Below are 17,897 nucleotides of genomic sequence, written 5' to 3' on the forward strand. Positions count from 1 at the left end.
GGAATAACGAAATTAACCTTTAATAAAATATTTTAAATAATCATCCTTCGTCATCAGATATTTGCCAAAGTAACTATATATAAACTCCTGCAATTTTGTCCTTACATTAGTTTAGTTTAAAAAAAAAAAATCAAAATATGCAAGACAAAAGTTGCTTTTATTTTTCAGCACATCATAGCTGCTCAAACATAGCACACTCATGGGTACTGAGAACTGCAGTTTCATAGTATACTTTATAGGCACTATAACAGGAAACAGTCAAACATTTCTATCTAGGTGCTTTAATATATGGGTTTGAAAAGACAGCAAGGTCCTGAAACTAGCAAAGCTGAATGAAGGGCAGTTTATTAAAATTATTAGTTAAACCTGCATTTTTTCCAAACTGTCTGGATCATCTCAAGTTGTCAGTCTTGCAGGAGGGACAGGCTGGTAAAAGTTGGTAAACTCTAGCTCCATCTGTCCCTCTTGGACACTTTTCGGCTGGTTTGTGAAGCCACCATGTGATCTTTTGTTTCTGTCATTACCTGTCTGCACTGTTACTGACACAAAACTACCTCTACAGGAACTTTTCCGATTTCCATTTTGTGCCTTTGTTTTTACTGTTAGGTCACTAGTTTTGCAGCTGTAACTGCCTGCCTCACACAGAGCAGGAATGGGTGGGGGGGTAATATCGATATTGCTTGACTTCCAGACAGGGCTGCTTTTTCTCTCTGTCTGAAATGACAAATCACACTCTTTGCTTAGACTGTGAATACTGCAATGGGATGACAGATGGGCTTCATGGATCGATGAGTTTCTCTGAAGTTCCATCTGAAAACTAGGACTCGAATTTGGGGTCCTGCGGTGGAGACTGGCTCTGTCGTGCTCTGAACAAAGACTGCAGAGGTGATTGCTTTTAATCATTATCTGGTCAGTGGTGAAGTGGCTGTTCACATGCACAGGAGTGGTGATGTTGGTGCAGATAGGTATTTTGCTTGTGCTTCTATGGTGAATGCTAGATAGTGAGGAAGTATTAACTGGTTTGACTGATGCAGAGGTCTTAGTCAGAGGAGGTCCAGCTGGTGGCTTGGGGTTAGAATGACATAGAGGTGGATGTGGTCTTAGGTTTGATGCAGTGGTTAAAGCTCGCAGAGTCTCATCAGAAGCCCTTTGTCCTGCTGACAGTCTGGAGGAGAGGAATTAGGAACAGACAACAAAAAAGGAGTACAGTAAAAATGTACTGGATGTATTCATTGGGAAGGAATAGAAGACAGATCACAAGCAAATGTGAAACATCAGCTAAAAACACACCTTTTAAAACTTCCTTTTAAATGACTTTACTACTATGATTTTATATCTCCTGGACAATATTATATTACAGTATTTATTATTTTCATGTCACTTAAATGGTTTTAGTTTTCACTGTATAAAGTGAGTAACAACAAAACTGACAAACCTGAGCCTGTTTTTCAATTTCTTCACAGAGCGAGGGGACGAGGGTGTGGGTGAGGCAGAAAATGAAGAAGGGTAGAGCTCTAAATCCATTTGTATAGCTGCTCTTAGCTCGCTCAACTCTACATATGCAAACAAAACAGATGTGAGAATCTGAAAAGACTTAATCTACAGTAAATGTCTGTCTAAAGTATAATTAAAACACAGTCAGATATTTCCATCCAAGTCTAAAATTTACCTAAAGAATAAGGAAAAAAGCAAGCACTCATTTTCAAGTATTAAGAATTAACTCAAATTACTTTTCTTTAGCCCAGTGTAGATTCTGTAGATTTGGCCAAGGGTCTTAATGACTACCTGCTAATGGAATGTGTGTAAAGGTGCAATCAGCAATCCCATTTCATTTGCAAATATAATCACGTAGCTAAAGACTAAACTGGACATAAAAGATAAAAGACCCAACACAGGTTTAATAATTACATGCCACTAGATGGCGACAAATGCCAGTATGTTGGTATATGGACTCACCTGCAAGGCTAGGTTCTGACTGATCAAATTCACATTTACTTTTGTACTTCTGTTTAATATTTCGCTGCAAGAAACACAAATCACAAAAGAGATGTAAAGAGAGCTTATGCTAATCATGCAGTTTGTGTACATGTTAGTGCAGCTTAACATAATACTATGGCACAATTAGGACACACTGGGAAAATACAGCGGGTAAAGGCATTGAACATGCTCAAAGACAAGCTTTTGAAAATAGCAAAGGAACAACAAAAAGGGATTAAAATAACAAGGAGAGAGTAGTAAGGAATGTGTGTGTGTGCGTGCGTGTGTGTGACCACTAAACAGCTGAACAGCAGTGTTCCATCATAATTTGGCATCATCTATATCCAGAGCACTCTGTGTGTGTCCGTATTTAGAAAAACCACAGGCACACACATACACACACCACCAAATCTACACAGGCACAGAGACTGACAGTTAAAACATATATTTTTGGTTTATTTTCCCAGTGGGATTCAAATCCAAACCTTGCAGTGTTGTCTTTCAGAGCTGCAGACAAAGTATAAGAACGGTCTCTGACAGCTAAGTGACTGAAATACAAAAGAGCTCTAAATCAAGACAAAATAAAAAAAACAGGCTTTGTTTTCCATGTGTGGTTTGAAACCTTAACCATGGCAATGATTTTCTGATATGTTAGGTATGTTACTATACTGTTACTATATTCTTGTACATAGTGATGCAAAACCACAAACAGAATAGGGACCACCACTCCTGCTACTATTTGACAAATATTAGTCCACCTCTGGCCAGTTTAGACCAGCAAAAGACCATTCCTATAGACTGCAGAGACAAATTCCTCACCCACAGTAAACATCACAGTATGAGGAATGTTGTAGTGTTCCTCTGCTGGCAAAGCACAGTAAATTGTCACTGCCTGGGGGAAAAGACACCTTCTCTCCCTGCAGACAGCATCTACAGCTGAAGTGGTTATTAGAGCACACGGGAAGCTTTTAACAGCAAAATCCATGGATAGACTGGATCATCATCGGTGATATTTTTAATAAAAGCAACTGAAAAGGAGTGTCTTTTATAATCATGTAAACAGTGCCAGAAGTATATCGGGCTATTCACAGTAAGCTTACTAGAGTAGGTCTAAAGTGAAAATGGCAAATGAAAGCCCTGCAGCATGACATTACTATACAGAACATACAGTGCAGTCCATAAAACAACACTTGTTGGCAGAGATGAGTCATCACCAAATTATGGCAGAGGTATCTGTGATGAAGATGCAAGCAAAACAAACAAAATAAAATCCCAGGATAGGGAACCATAGAGGGGTCTGATTGTGAAGATTACATAAGTAAGCAGAAATGAGAGCTCTTAATAAGTACAGCTGCAGCAAGACCCTGTACTTTAGAGGCCAGGATATTAAAAGGTATCTGCTTATTTTTCATGGTTTGTGGGTAATGGGACACAATTTTTTTCCAAACTGTCTGACTTTACACTCAACACCCACTTTAAAAAAACACTGTGAGACCTAGCTAACTATGACAGGCCTTGAAATACACAAAACAGATGTTCAAGGTTTAAAAAAGAGTTGAGTTGGAATTACTCAAACATTTTCATGTGCAAAATCTTCCAATTTGGATCCAAATCCATATTCTTTTTCTCCTTCAAACACATTTATGTACTGGAAATATGAAGCAATAGATGTGTGACTGACTGAAAGAAGATTGTAGAGAGTTTTGTTTACAATTTAAAATTAAACTCACAATAACTTGCCTTGTTTTTGGCAGGCAAAATGGAGGGAAACGTTTGGTTTGTAGGTAGTGTAGAAAAAAGGTGTAAAAACTGAGTGCTGCATTTCTATTTAACACAAACAACCTCTAAAATAAATACCTCTTATAAATTATATTAGGTTTAGGCTGGAAGAAGACAACTCTGGGTCACAAAAACGTAACTTAATAATGTCCCCTCTTCACTCTCCTAAACCCAGTTTTACTTTGTTGACAGTCGAGATGCCTGATGATTTTTAACACACAGTACCTGGCCGCTTGGCTTGTCTTTCACTGGAATCCTCATGTCACTTTTACTATCTTTTATTGAAACTTCTGAATAAGTAAGCACTTATGCAGCAAGCATCTGACATGCACAGACTTCGAAAGTCTCCTGACAGTTCTTTTTTTTTTCTCACACATACACAAACACAGACAGGGAGCTCCCACATCTGGTCTGCAGAAAAGTCTGGTCCTGTCCCAAGCTAACTCAGAGTACCAGACAAGCATGACAGTGTACCCAGATTATAGGCATGCATGTCTGCTTCTTTATCTCTGTGTGTGTCTAAATGTCTCAGTATGTATGTAGTAAGCAATTTGAGTGATTGTAAGGAGATGGATCTTACTCAGCACAGCTCTTGGCCAGACAGATGGAAAAACAAGCTTATACCGAGTCCTAGCAGGCTTCCTGAGCCTTCCGAAAGTTACCAGGTCCACCTTAGGGAATCCAAAGCGGGACCAATTGCATCAAACAACTAGAACTCATTTAATAAATTTTGTTGAAATAATTTTACACTTGAGCAGTTAAATTTCCCAGGAACCAAATATGTCTACTAAAGTTTACTGAAATATGTACAAGGCATTGAGAATAGTACCTTTTGAAGAAATTATGATTTTACAAGCAGATATACAATATACAGTATTTGGTGTTGTGCAAGGGGGAGTATTTAAGAAACATGAAGTGAAAACATAATGTTTTTAGAGGTTAAGTATCTAAAATTATACCCGGAAGAAAAGCATATTGTACACGCAGTCAAATACACAGGAAATCTGGACTTGCAAGCAAAACACCATGATGCTTATAAGGTGTGTGGAGAGTCTGACGTAATTATAACAATCTATTATCAGGAGCCCTTTCAATCAGTGCTTTGGATTTGGCCTGGTTTCTCATAAATAATTTTTAGGATTTGGATCACTATTGCACTGGCAGCAGAAAAACGAAGATTAAACATTAATATGGTATTTGGCTGTTTTACATCCTGTTCTTCTTACCTTTAAATGCTGTAACAGTGTATTCAACCCTTTACATTCCTCCATTAGAATAGACCTAGACAGACAGATTGAGAGAAAATAATGGCTGTGGTTTCTTTTGTTAAACTGAGTAAAATGCATCCACATATTTCATATTTAATAGCCTAAATTTATGTTTATGAGTATAAACAAACGTTATTTGTTAGACAGCAGATTTGTGCAGTGGTTACATCTATGATAAACATACGCTATATAATCCAAATCCATCTCTCTCTCCCCTCATATTTCATCCTTCTCTGGTTACACAACCACCATGAACTTTATTCACTCCTTTCAAATGAAAAAGAATCTTCTGTCCTCCCTGGTCTGGCCTGGGATCCATTTTCTCACAATGGGCTCTTTTGTTCTGGTTGAGTCAGGAAATGTCAAAGAGTAAGAGAAAGAAAGAAAGACAGTTGGGCTCTTCCAACGTAGCCCCAGAAACTGAATTGCCCTGTGGGCCTCAAAGCGAGGGATAGAAGAAAGAAGGAGAGGTGGAGTGTGAAAGAGGCTGGGCAGCCACTGAAGGCACAGAGGAGAGCTAAGGGGAAATAAAGAGGACATATGGGGAAAATGGGAGGGCTTCAAGGAACTCACTCACAGAGCACATGTGGATTATGTCATTTATAACAAAGTAATCTATACCATAAAGAAAAAGATGTGTTCTTTAAGTGTTGCAGCAGTAGGACAAGTTTGTGTGATTTTACAGTGTGTCATGGGTTGACCCTATATGAAAGTACAATATTCACTCTCTCTTAGCTCTATTTTTACTCTTTACCAACTCACAAGGGCAATATCTGGTTCTTTGGCTGCTGTTTGGTATTGAGCAGGTAGGGTACATTAGGATCTTAGAAATTTTTTTTGTGTTTAACAGAGGAAAACAAGACTAAGGGAGCAACAACAATGAACCACAACAGTAAAGGGGGGTGAACAGTTAAACGCTGAGCTGAAACTCAAGGGCAGATGCAGGTTCAGGTGAATAACTGTCTTCACATTATCACATTGTTTCCACATTTTCTCATGTCACTTAACAGGTGATGTGGGGCTGCAAGCAGGCATCGGTTTGTTTTAAGGGCTCACAAGCCTGTCGGGAACCACTGCTATGCACAACTTACTTGAGGTGGTCTGCTACACGGTCAATGTCAGTGACATTCAGCTTCTCTCTCACTGCTTCAATCTCTTCTTCAGCGCTGGACTGGACTGAACACTGAGAGCTCGGTCTGAAGGGGAAGAGAGGAAAGAAGTAAGAAAAGAGGAGACAAAGAAGATTAAAAAAGATTTTATGCATTATGAAAGGCAACTGCAGTAAAATATTCAAGTTCTGTTTTTACCTGTTTCTGTTTCCTGTGTTACTCACCTGCTTCTATTAGCAGTAACTTCAGGGAGAGGACAGTTACTGTAACAGCTATCAAGGTGACCGAGGGCATAGTTTACAGTCTCAGGTTTGTACCAGAACAGGAGCTCTTTACTATCTCTACAGTACAAAAAGATTACACAGGTCAGTTTACTGTATCTGTAGCTCGTTCAGTGGTCACATTCATGCAGTGCTGGAAGAATGTGCATAGCTAGTGTTATTATCTTTAAACACAAATTTAAAACTGACATATTTAGCTTGGCTTTTGATTCAAATGTTTTAAATCCATTGTTAAATTGTACAGTGGTCTGTAATTGTTTTACTGTTATATTTAATATATTTTCAGTCTTAATACCAGCATGTCTGTCACCCTTTAAAGTATTTTGAATTCAATTACTGAACAGTCATTCTCACTTTATGCAGGATGCTCTGTTAGTGTGTTAATGCTTGGAGAGAAACAAACGTTACGGTCATCAGGGAGACAGAGCTAGGCCCTGTTAGCTATTTTTTCAGGCACATATGTTTACTTTATTATTCTTACAGTGTAAGTTGGTCAATGAGAGGCAGACAGGAAAGGGGAGTGGACCTGTAACACAGACCCACAGCCAGACTCAAACCACTGACATCATGCACGCACTGTGCTGCGTATATGGTGTGCCATAATGTAATCATTTGGCTACTGAGGCACCCCGAGCAAGGCCCTCTTTAAGCATTTAAAATGGCCTATCTTCTTATTATGTTTTCTTTTTTTTAAGTGGATCTCAGGAAAGACAGCAAAAACATACATTTTCTGAAACAGAAGCCATCTATTGGCGTAGGCAGCTGTAAGAGGGGTGACACCCTGGTCAGTCCTGCTTAATTTTATAGTCTTTTCATGGCGGAAAATGTGTGCATGTGGATGGATGGCAGAGACCAGAACCACACAGGAGGAGGCCAATAAGATAAATCATTTGACTTTTACAAGGTACACACCCACCCACCCTCATTCAAATGGTTCACATACCACAGGAAATATCTGGCATGTGGGTGAAAACTACTGCTACCCTGTCCTGATGCTTTGGAAGTACTCTCTCAATCTCCATGCTAACAATGCATATTAAATTGGATAAATAGAGAAGTGAGGAGCATTATTACATGGAAGTGCTATTACGGGTTGTGTGTTTGGTTTTAGTACTGAAAGCCATTAAGCTGATATACTCTTGGGGCTCAGCCTCACTGAACAATCAGAGGCCTGAAACACCCACACGGTACCATGCGTTAAGGTCAGTGAGTATACTGAAGCCAACTTCAAAGAGAAAAGGCGATGGCACAGTCTGTATGGCACCGATACTTTTGGCACTATTCCTATGCAGTCAGTAACAATGGGCTACATTTCTCCCTATGAATGGGAGTTTGTAATCCATTTACGTCTGAGCCAAGGCACTTTATAAGAGTGGCTTCTGATGTGCAAGCATGTAAGGGTCTCAGTCATCCCTGACTGAGTCACCTGATTAAGACTGTTAAATGCTGAAAGACCAGAAACATCAGGTCGCAAGAAACATCACTGATATATCCTAGTGCATTCTAGGATCTGTCTGTGAATCTCGTTCCTATTAGCCACAGCCACACTTTGTTTAGTGCCAATTAGCAAATGTTTAAGATGGTGAACATGGCAAGTACTGTATCTGCTAAACAACAGCATATTAGCACTGTCACTGTGAGCATATTAGCATCACAGATGTTGGTTTACATGGCATTATTAGCAGCATTTAGCACAAAGTATTGCTGTGCAGCCCGTAGACCCTTCGTAGATAGAAAATCAAATGAGGAATGAATAAATGCAAACTAGTAACTTTGGCAAATGTGTATGTAGATTATAGCAAATATGTCAACATGTCACAAATGTATTAGGCCAGTAGATACAAAGAGAGAACTGGAGATAATCACATGCATAAAATAAGAGCAGGCAAAAAAAAGACTCCAAAGCCTGCAGCCTTTTGTTTAACAACACAATATAAACTGAAAAAAGAAGAAAATCACAATAAACAAGAAAGTGACAAATTGACAGGCAATAAATGTTTTGTTACACCAGCAATGAACAATCCATCTTATGCTGTGCTTCTCCTAAAAAGGTTCAGAAAAGCCAGCGGTGACACTGGGCAACATTCTTGGCAGCAGTGGGCTGGTTGCTGGGATAGACAATAGCTCATATACACAGAGGCTCTCACACACTCACGTATACACATTTTGATACATAATTAAGGCTGTTAAAATGTAATGTAAGAGTATGTAAGGAAGGGCCAATATTATCCCGTGAACAGTTTTATGATATTCTTGATATTTTATACATCAGTAAATTGCAATTGCTACAAGTTCATCTCTGAGTTGAATTGAAATATTAGCTGTAGAAATTAAAAGCCAAACAACAATTTTAAAGTTTTATTACTGTTGCTTGAGGAGCTTAAAACTCCCTGATGACTGTGCTCCATAAATACAAAAACAGAGTACCAGTCTTTAGTGTTGTCTCTTTGTCAACTATTCATTGACAAATAACTGAATAAAGGCCACTTTACAAGTTATAGATGAGTACTGAGCTACTCATTTCAGGTGAAAACATATATTTTAATCAGTGTAGTGACTTTGGTTCTTTGCATTTGGTGAGGCTAGTGTAGATGTCTCCCTCATATAACTGTTCTGTTGTTCCACTGTTCCCAAATCAGTTTACAACATCCTTATGTCAAAAATCTTTGTTCCACTACTTTCCCATCCCATTTGTAACTGACTTGGGAACACAATACAGTATTTTATAGCAGTCTTTGTTCGGGGAGAACTGATGCTGAGTGTGTGAGAGCAGGGTCTTTCAACCCACTTGTCCATCCCATCTCTTGCCTTGTGAAAAAGCCAAAGAGAGGTGTTGTGCCTGGTTTAGAGCGCTGAAAAAATCTCTTTATAGAAAAAAGTCAAGCTAACCAATTACATCAAGAGATTAATTGCATTTATTGAATATTAGATAAATAAATTCAGTAAATCCTGACTCTAATGGTTTGGTACATCTGGAAATCAACTGCCTAATCATATTTGAACAGAATGTTGAAGAGGTAAGATTCCTGAGGAATTGGTTGAATCCAAATTTGGTCCAATTTCTGCTATCTTCATCTGATGCTGAGGGTTGACTGAAAAGTTGTGCGTGGCAATATAAAGTTATCAAGAGAGTGTAACATGCACCAAGTGTAAAAGCTGGGAGCATACACCGTAATGTAAAGCTGTTTGGTGTAATTCTAAGATGGCCACCAATCAAAACAAAATCTTTTGTCAGTAATCAAAAACAGACTGCAGTGTTTCTATACGTTCCCCAATATTTTAGTTAGAAAAAGTTTAACCTTTCATTATTTAACCTATCATTATTCTCATAAAGTTGCACAGAGAATACATAAGTGTTGCCGCCACTGTGGTGTAGAACTGTGGTTTTAGTCAAAATGAATTATGGTTGGTCTTCTGTCTTCTTCTTCAACTTCAATCTTATTTTTTTCTGAAAATATTTAGCATTTGTGAATAATATTTTACTTAACTGATGTTATTTCAGTGCATTCATACATTCCCAAATGACAGTTAACAACAAAAAAACATTTTTTTTTTTTTATGTACATCAATCGTACTACTGTTCAGTAAGTTGTGTGCCATATCCTGTTACTATCACTCACATTAGAAGTACTGTTTTACAAGTAGGAATGAATTAAAACTACTATGCTTTTGGCCAAACAAAAACAAAACACACAAGCTTTCTATAATTCACACTGTCCAGTAGAGGGGATTTAGGTGTGTGAGATCCTACACATACCTCCCTTCCCTACTGTCTCTCTCCATCAGAGTCTGTAGTAACATCTTGACCTCAGCCCTCACCAGCTCTTTGACAGCAGGCGGGTCAGCTAGGAAGGGGGCTTGCTGACGTGGGAGTGGGGTCCCTGATCTGCTGCAATGGTTTCCACCTCCCTGGCTCTCCTGCCACATCTTGTGCCACATCTCTACCTGCAAAATTATCACATAAACACTTTTTCAAGGTGTTTTTTATGGATTTGAGAGATTTGTTTCTATCATTAGTACAAAAATGAATGCAGGTGTTATATATATAGTATACATAGTCTAGGAGGCATTTTCACAGTTGACAGTTCAGGGGACAGCACCAAGTGACGGTATATAGATGAAAACATTTTCAAAGTGAAAAATGATTTTATGAACTACTCGATTAAAGCAGCATCAACAGCAATATGTTGCCAGCAGTGATCCAAGCATACGTCATCCAGTGACTCCACTGACAGCTGCCTTCATGGAGGATGATGTCAGGACTTTTTATGCCTCGTGGAGGGTAGTGGAGGATTAGTTTATTGCTTTCATGTCTCAATGACTCCAAAATAATCTGTGAAAAAGCAATTTAACTGCGAGAACACCAGAGCACACTCACTAGAGCAGGTACTGTAGGTGCAGGATTGCTTAGTCAATTCTCAACTTCCCTGGCACATAATCTGATTCATACTTGATTCAACACTATACTGTTTAGATTGTTAGAAGTATGAAGCATTTTCAAGAGCTGTAGTAACCAAACTGACACTTCACTTTGAAGCATAATTTAATTACTTAATGCAAGTGCACAATTTACAAGTATAAAGTACATTCTCTTAGAATACCACCCACTGGAAGTAGAAATACTGTTTTGGTTTTTCAGTTACTTAAGCAACAATACTGCTAGTGAAAAGATTTTCAGGGCTGTCCTTAATAATATATACAGTAATACCTTGTTTACTGTCAACTGCTATGAACAGTTAACATTTTATTCTTGGAAGATGAAGCAATACAACTGTTGGATGCACAGGCACATCAAATGTGGGTGAAACTATCTTTCATCTAACATATTTTTGTGAAAATCTGTAAATCTGTAATCCCACAAGTGAAGAAACAAAGAAAAGCATAAAAAATGCTGTCTTTGTGACTTCCTGTGTTCTGAGCCGAAGAACGGCTGAGTGCCCAGAACCATACTCTCTAGCTTCTTTTCTGAAGTGCTGTACAATAACCATGATGTTGCCATAAGGTAATGGCCAAAAGAAAGGTTGAAAAAAATCTCTGTGGGTTAACATAAAGAAGATGTGAAAAAGAATGCATATGCACATACATGAGTCTGGATATCATTAACACCCCCACACCTGTTGCCTGCCAGTCATTTCTGCCATGTTGCAGTCAGATTTCACTTCAAAGAAACACTGGAGGATACTAAACACATAGTTTCAGGTCTTTGCAAGTGTCCACTCACATAGTACACTGCACACACACACACACATACACTCACAGCACTTTTCATTCACACTGGCTTCCTCTGTCTGTCTTTGGGTGCTGAGGTGTTTATGTTACAGATTCATAGCTCACTAGCTAATGAGTTGCTCCTGGATCCCCCCCCCCACCCCATCTGCTGTGAGACTGCTGATCTCATCAAGGAGCTATTTTAAAGGGAGTGCTGATGAAACCTGTCAGTTAAAAAAACGCTACTAGGAGTTATACTGAATTATTTACAATGGGTTTTAGAACACATTTAACTTAAAGGGCTCATTTTTATTCAGTGGAGAGTGAACCATTTGGAGGGAGGTACAGAGACACTGGCCTGGTAGAGAGACTTGAAAAGAGAGGCTAATATTTCCTCTGATCTGACCGCCATAGACAATGGAGACCCTGATGGAAGGAGAAATGGCGATACTGAGATCTATTATTACATTTTACAGTGGCTCACTGAGGATATAATTCATTATATGAGGAAAAAAATCAAGACGAAAGACATGGAGGTATGCACATGGACAAATGCACATATACAGTTTCTCCTTCTAACTTTACACACAATTCAAGTCCTAGAATATGCATTGCTAACAGTCTTATCAACAGTTGAGGATTAGCCTCTTTAACCCTATTATACCGACCCTCTGACTCACTAAGCTTACCGGGCCTTTCTCTCTTTGTATACAGTATGTGTGTCTGTACGCTGGGGAGTATTCCGGTATATCAGTTAAATTACTCTGCAACGCTTTGATTTGATTTTTGCTTTAATGCTTTTTTTTGAAGTGTGCTTTAAACCATTTTTTTGTGTGCAGACCCACACTGGCATGCACAAGCTCTGTGCAGGTTTTTGTCTGCAAAATAAGACTGGCCTATTGGTGCAATGCAGGCAGAGATCAAATAACGTCTACAGATGGTGAGATTTCAATTCTGAACAAACACAGAAGGAAAAGAGATGTTTGGAATTTTGTTTAGAGCTGATCAATCAATCAATCAACCGACAAAATACATCTGAGCTATAGTATTTTGATCATTGCTTAATATTTTAGGCCATTTTTTTTTTTATTCAAAGACAATAAATATTTGCTGATTTCTGTTAAAAAGTGTATGGATTTTCCCTGTTTTATATTACTATGAATACAATATATTTGAAATTTTCAGCTGTGGACAAAACAAGACATTCAATCACATGATTTAGGGCTTTTGGAATTTGACATTTTTAAGACAAAATTCATAGAGAGAGAAAACAACAACTACAATTAATTTACAATGAAAATTAACTTTAGTTGCAGTACAGCTCCATTTGACACAGTCGGTATAGGCAACATTTCAGTTCAGCATGACCTATTCAAGTTTTTTTTTTTACTTCAGTTGCCTTTCTTTCAAAAGGCATGTCTCTTAAATTTCAATTTTACACCTTAGTCTTGACTTGAATTGACCTATTTAGTGAGGTATGTGTCATTCTACCTGGGCTGGGTATTGTCCTCATCGACCCTACAAGTCTGTCTGGAGCGAGATCATTTCACCAGAGCAGAGTGCTCTCTGAGTAAATATTGATATCTGTCTGGCTCATATTTGGACTTCACTGTGACATAGTGCCAGTTATCTCACATTTCACTTTTATTAGTGAGTCTAGGGCTTGTAATAAGTGAATGTATGCAGCCCCTCTAACCTTCTTACACAACACACACAGCTCTTAAATTGTTTGGCCAGGAATGTTTAGCAGAGCAATTGTTTAATTCACCCTGCTAAAGGGAAATGTAGATGCTGTGGTATTTTTGTAGAATCCCACTATAAACAGAACCAGTATCTGAATTCTTTGAAGGAATAAAACATTATAGGTGCAAAAACATGTGATGCTGGAAAGACAAGTATATAGTTAAGTTCTGACACAAGAAATCAGAAATACTGCAGTCATAAAACCCTCTCACCTCAGTGTGCACCTCTGTGTACATGTCAACCAGGGAGTGGCCCAGTGCTGCACGGATCTTTGGCAGTTCTGACCCCGGCACATGTTCAGTGATCAGGCTCCACAGGGATGGACCTGGGAACCAGAGCTGGTTTCCACTGGGAGACTGCATATGAACGGCAATCTACAAATGGCAAGCAAGTCAAATTAAGTGGTAAAATACAGCTTGGTCCTTTTACTGAAATACTGCACTTAAGTACAGTTTTGAAATACTTAAGTATCGACATTTTACATCACTTCATTATATATTAGAAGCAAATACTGTATTTTTCCCCTACCACATTTAATTGACATCTTAGATCATACTATAAATTAAACTACCCAGTACCATATAAATAATCAGCTCTATATAGAGTACTTGCTTGTGAAACAAGTAAGTTGCTTATAACATTTATGTACTGTACTTTTGACTAAGTGCACTTCTGACAGCAGAATTTACTTGCAATGGAGTATTTCACAACTTCAACACTAGTATACTGTGCAGTACAGTGGACTGAGGCTGCTTGTTGGAATAAAACCTGAAATGCTACCACTTTGTCCTGCTAACTCATAAACGTTGTCCACAATATCTGCCTGTTGTGAGTCATGCTAGTTAAAAGAGAAATAAGCATCATCATAAGCTGCTTAACAAAAACAGTGTTGACATAGAGTATTAAACGATAACATTGTTTGTGTAAAACAAAACAAAGCTTATTAAATTGTGTTTACTGTGTCGCTAAAGAGAAAGAAACACTCACCTTAATTGGCTTCTTGAACCTAGCAAAGCTGTGGTATCCGGGCCAAACATTGCAGTTGCTAAGCGGAGATATCGCGAGATCTGCCGAACTGTCAACAGTAGGTTTTGGGAAATCTAAATGGCCTATTGGAAAGAAAATATTCAGTATTTTAATTGAATTTAATATAAACATTTTTATACCACTCCCTCCGTTTGTTTTATTCAAATATTACATGTAGTAAATTAAGGTGAATACATATCACTACCGTGATTGTTTGACCGACTATGAGCACAGGTGTGCTCAAAGTCTGGACTAATAAAGATGGTTAAATTACGGGAGGCACAAACTGCAGCTGTGGCTGCAGTGGGAACTCCCAGAGAGGCAGTCAATATAACCTTTCCTCCTTATGCCCTCTCCACCCCCTTCCGGGCTTTTTCCAGAAGTGTGCGCAGCCCCAGACCACTGGAGGATTTTTGCGAACAAAACACAAATGGACTGCAGTAGATGTTTCACTTTGCTTCTTAGTTAATCATTTTGATTTGGACAAAATAAATCATCAGATCATGGCAAAAGTTTTTATTGAGCGGTTTTCCTTGGAGCGAATGCGTACGACCGTTTTGGCGCTTCTGCTTTGCGCACAGACAGGTTATGGCTTCTCAGTCGCCGGACAACAGGAGAACACCTGCGAGGCCAACGGCAGCATATACTATGTGGGGGAATGGTATTTTCTAGACTCAGACCACTGCACCCAGTGTAAGTGCACTGCTGAGGGCTCTGCATGTGCCCGCACTGAGTGCACCTCTCTCCCGGCTGCATGCATCCATGTCAGCCACTATCCCACTGACTGCTGCCCCAGGTGCGAGAAGATCGGGTGTGAGTACCGAGGGGTGGTGTACGAGCTGGGGCAGAACTTCCAGGTAAGCCTGAAAGTAATGGCACATAATAGTCTGCAAATATGGGAATGACCGGTGATGCTCTCCAGCATGGGTGGGGACCATTCAGAATATAGACATTATATACTGTAGCCTAAATTTGAGGAGCAACGATTAAAAAAATAAAAGATAATATATTTCTAATGTAGATGATTTGACCCTCCCCATTTTTCTCATGCCTCTGCCAAATTGGGACAAAAATGCTTAAGGTTAAATGCCAAAGAAACGAAAATCACTTTTGGTTGAACTCCTCACATCTTACATTTAAAATCAGAATGTGTGATTAAGGGGTCAGTAGTAGATTTTTAATAGTGTAGGTTTTAATCAGGATAAGCTTGGATGCATTTGGGTGTATGGTTATTAGAGGAAATTAGAGGTAAATGTCGCCCCCTTTTGAGATGGTATGACGAGGACTTGAGCAGTGCTGGTGATGAATACATGCAGGTGACAAATCAAAGGAAAAACCTGAATTAATGAGTGGTCTCTTCCAGGATGATAATGCTCCCAGTGATGGGGCACAAGGTGTCAGTGAATAGTCTGATGACTATGAAAATGATGTAAATTATACGCTGTGGCCTTTGTGGTCACCAGATCTCATCCTAGTTGAACCTCTTTGGGAGAATTTGGACTGTCATGTTAGACAGCATCTTCACCACCATCATCAAAACACCAAATGAGGGAATATCTTTTGGAAGAATGTTGTTCATCTCTCCAGGAGAGTCCAGAGACCTGTAGAATCAATGCCAAGGGACACTGAATCTAATCTGTGTTTTTTTTCTTTCATTTGTCACCTATCCTTATGATGCTGTGATTTACATTTTGTCTTCTTTGTATCAAACACTGACTCATATTTAAACATTATTCTTATCCCAAATCTATGTTGGGTCTCTTTGTTTATGTATGGGTTTTCCCAGCCATCAGAATGTGAGCAGTGCACTTGTGACAGTGATGGCATAGCCCGCTGTCTGGTTGCAGATTGTGCCCCTCCACCGTGTGTCAACCCTGTCTACCAGCCTGGAAAATGCTGCCCTGAATGCAATGAGGGTAAGTCAAAAAAGTGATTTAAAAAAAGAAAGTACTGCTAAACTGAAAAACACTGGAGGCTTCTCAGAGACACAGCAGGACATTTATCTCCTCAAATGCAAGTTTTTCCAAAATGTTGCTTTCCTCCCTCAAGGTCCTAACTGCTATGTTGACGCCTCACGCAGTCAAGTGATTCCTGCAGGAGAGCCCGTCTGGGTCAACTCCTGCACCAAGTGTCGCTGCCACGATGGCCAGGATGCTGGCTACTGGGAGGGATACCGTCTCGCCACCCGTTCCCGCCTCAAAAACTGGACGCCTGAACAACCATCCACTTAGCAAAACTGAGTCAGTGTCAGCAGAGAACCAGCTATCTTAAAATGCATATTCCTTGATGACCAATCAGCTGTACACGTTCCATCTCTAAGAACATGCTACATTCTGCTGTGTAGCTGAAAATCTCACTGGTATAGCCAGACTTAAAGGGTCATTGCACCAACAAAAATTCATCATGTAAACAAAGCAACCAAAGATTTTAAAACATGACCGACCATCTGACCTGATCACTTGTCCACTATTTTTGTAATAATGATAAGATTCACAAAATTTATCACTTTGGTGGACACTGCCAATGGACCAGTCAAAGCTGCAGGGTCACTGCATTCGAGTGGGGTTTGGCAGTGTGATTAACTGCAGATTTGTTAAGGAATTTACAAAACTAAAGTATAATATCAACAAAGGCAGATCCAACTTATTTATCTAATGTTGTGGTCCTGTCATGTTGTTGTTATTTAAGTTTATTTTGTGCTCTCAAAAAGCACACCGTATTCCTAAACAAAGTTATGTTTAATTTAATTACCATAAACAAGCTGATCAGAAACCTTATGATCAGGTAGTATTACGCCAACAAGGCCGAGTCCCCACAATGTGTTAACAGCTTTTGGTCCCCATAATGTAAGTAATACAAAGGCACATACACAGTAAAATACACCATGTTACAATCTTTAACCATCAGATTTAATGACTGTATAGAAAAAGTAGGTTTGATATGACATAATGCATTCTATATAAGATATAACATTTTCAACATTCAATGTACAAAAAACAAAAAAACATAGCTAGAGATACAGTAATTTTTTAAAAACACCCACAGGCTTGAAAGTCCATTTGCTCTCTGCAGCAGACAAGCAAAAATGTATATGAATTTCATTTCAAATATGTAACCACCTGAGGTGTGCTTGACAACTGGAACAGCTCCAAAAGTCAAAAGTCTATTAAGAAACATCAAGCACTCCTCATGGCTGCTCTCATTCTTAAGTAAAAGAACTGTTTCATTAATATTTTGGGTGAAGTTTCTGTTGCTGATCTCTACAAGTATCTTCCTGGTTATGTCGCCGTTTGTACAAACTAAGGCTAAAATCTTTCTTGCTATATCCTTTAGTTTTTTCCATTAACTGTCAAAGCAATAACATTTTGGCAGGTATGTATTGATAAGTATTTCAAAATAGTGAATATAAAAAGTGAGTTAGAAGCAAGTGACAAAGAACTCTTTTAGGAAATACAGATAGACTGCGTTACCATGTCTGTAAAAATGGTATCACACTGTAGTCTACG

The 17,897-nt window shown here is 38.9% G+C and overlaps 2 protein-coding genes across 2 annotated transcripts; one reads left to right on the top strand and one right to left on the bottom strand.

Annotated features, from left to right (window-relative positions):
- Positions 1 to 396: 396 nt before the first annotated feature.
- Positions 397 to 14,598, bottom strand: ccdc24 (coiled-coil domain containing 24). The gene is made up of 9 exons (XM_020591557.1): positions 14,353 to 14,598; positions 13,578 to 13,739; positions 10,172 to 10,359; positions 6,358 to 6,474; positions 6,116 to 6,220; positions 4,983 to 5,037; positions 1,957 to 2,020; positions 1,436 to 1,553; positions 397 to 1,165 (listed from the first exon to the last, which is right to left on the bottom strand). The coding sequence occupies exons 1-9, from the start codon at positions 14,521 to 14,523 to the stop codon at positions 397 to 399; spliced, it is 1,749 nt and encodes a 582-aa protein (XP_020447213.1). The 5' UTR covers positions 14,524 to 14,598.
- A 165-nt stretch (positions 14,599 to 14,763) lies between these two features.
- On the top strand, positions 14,764 to 17,621 carry LOC109955444 (von Willebrand factor C domain-containing protein 2-like). The gene is made up of 3 exons (XM_020591608.1): positions 14,764 to 15,248; positions 16,178 to 16,307; positions 16,441 to 17,621. The coding sequence occupies exons 1-3, from the start codon at positions 14,895 to 14,897 to the stop codon at positions 16,620 to 16,622; spliced, it is 666 nt and encodes a 221-aa protein (XP_020447264.1). The 5' UTR covers positions 14,764 to 14,894; the 3' UTR covers positions 16,623 to 17,621.
- Positions 17,622 to 17,897: the final 276 nt, after the last annotated feature.

The sequence above is a fragment of the Monopterus albus genome, unplaced genomic scaffold (assembly GCF_001952655.1).
Source record: "Monopterus albus unplaced genomic scaffold, M_albus_1.0 scaffold14.1, whole genome shotgun sequence".
Taxonomy (NCBI): Eukaryota; Metazoa; Chordata; class Actinopteri; order Synbranchiformes; family Synbranchidae; genus Monopterus; species Monopterus albus.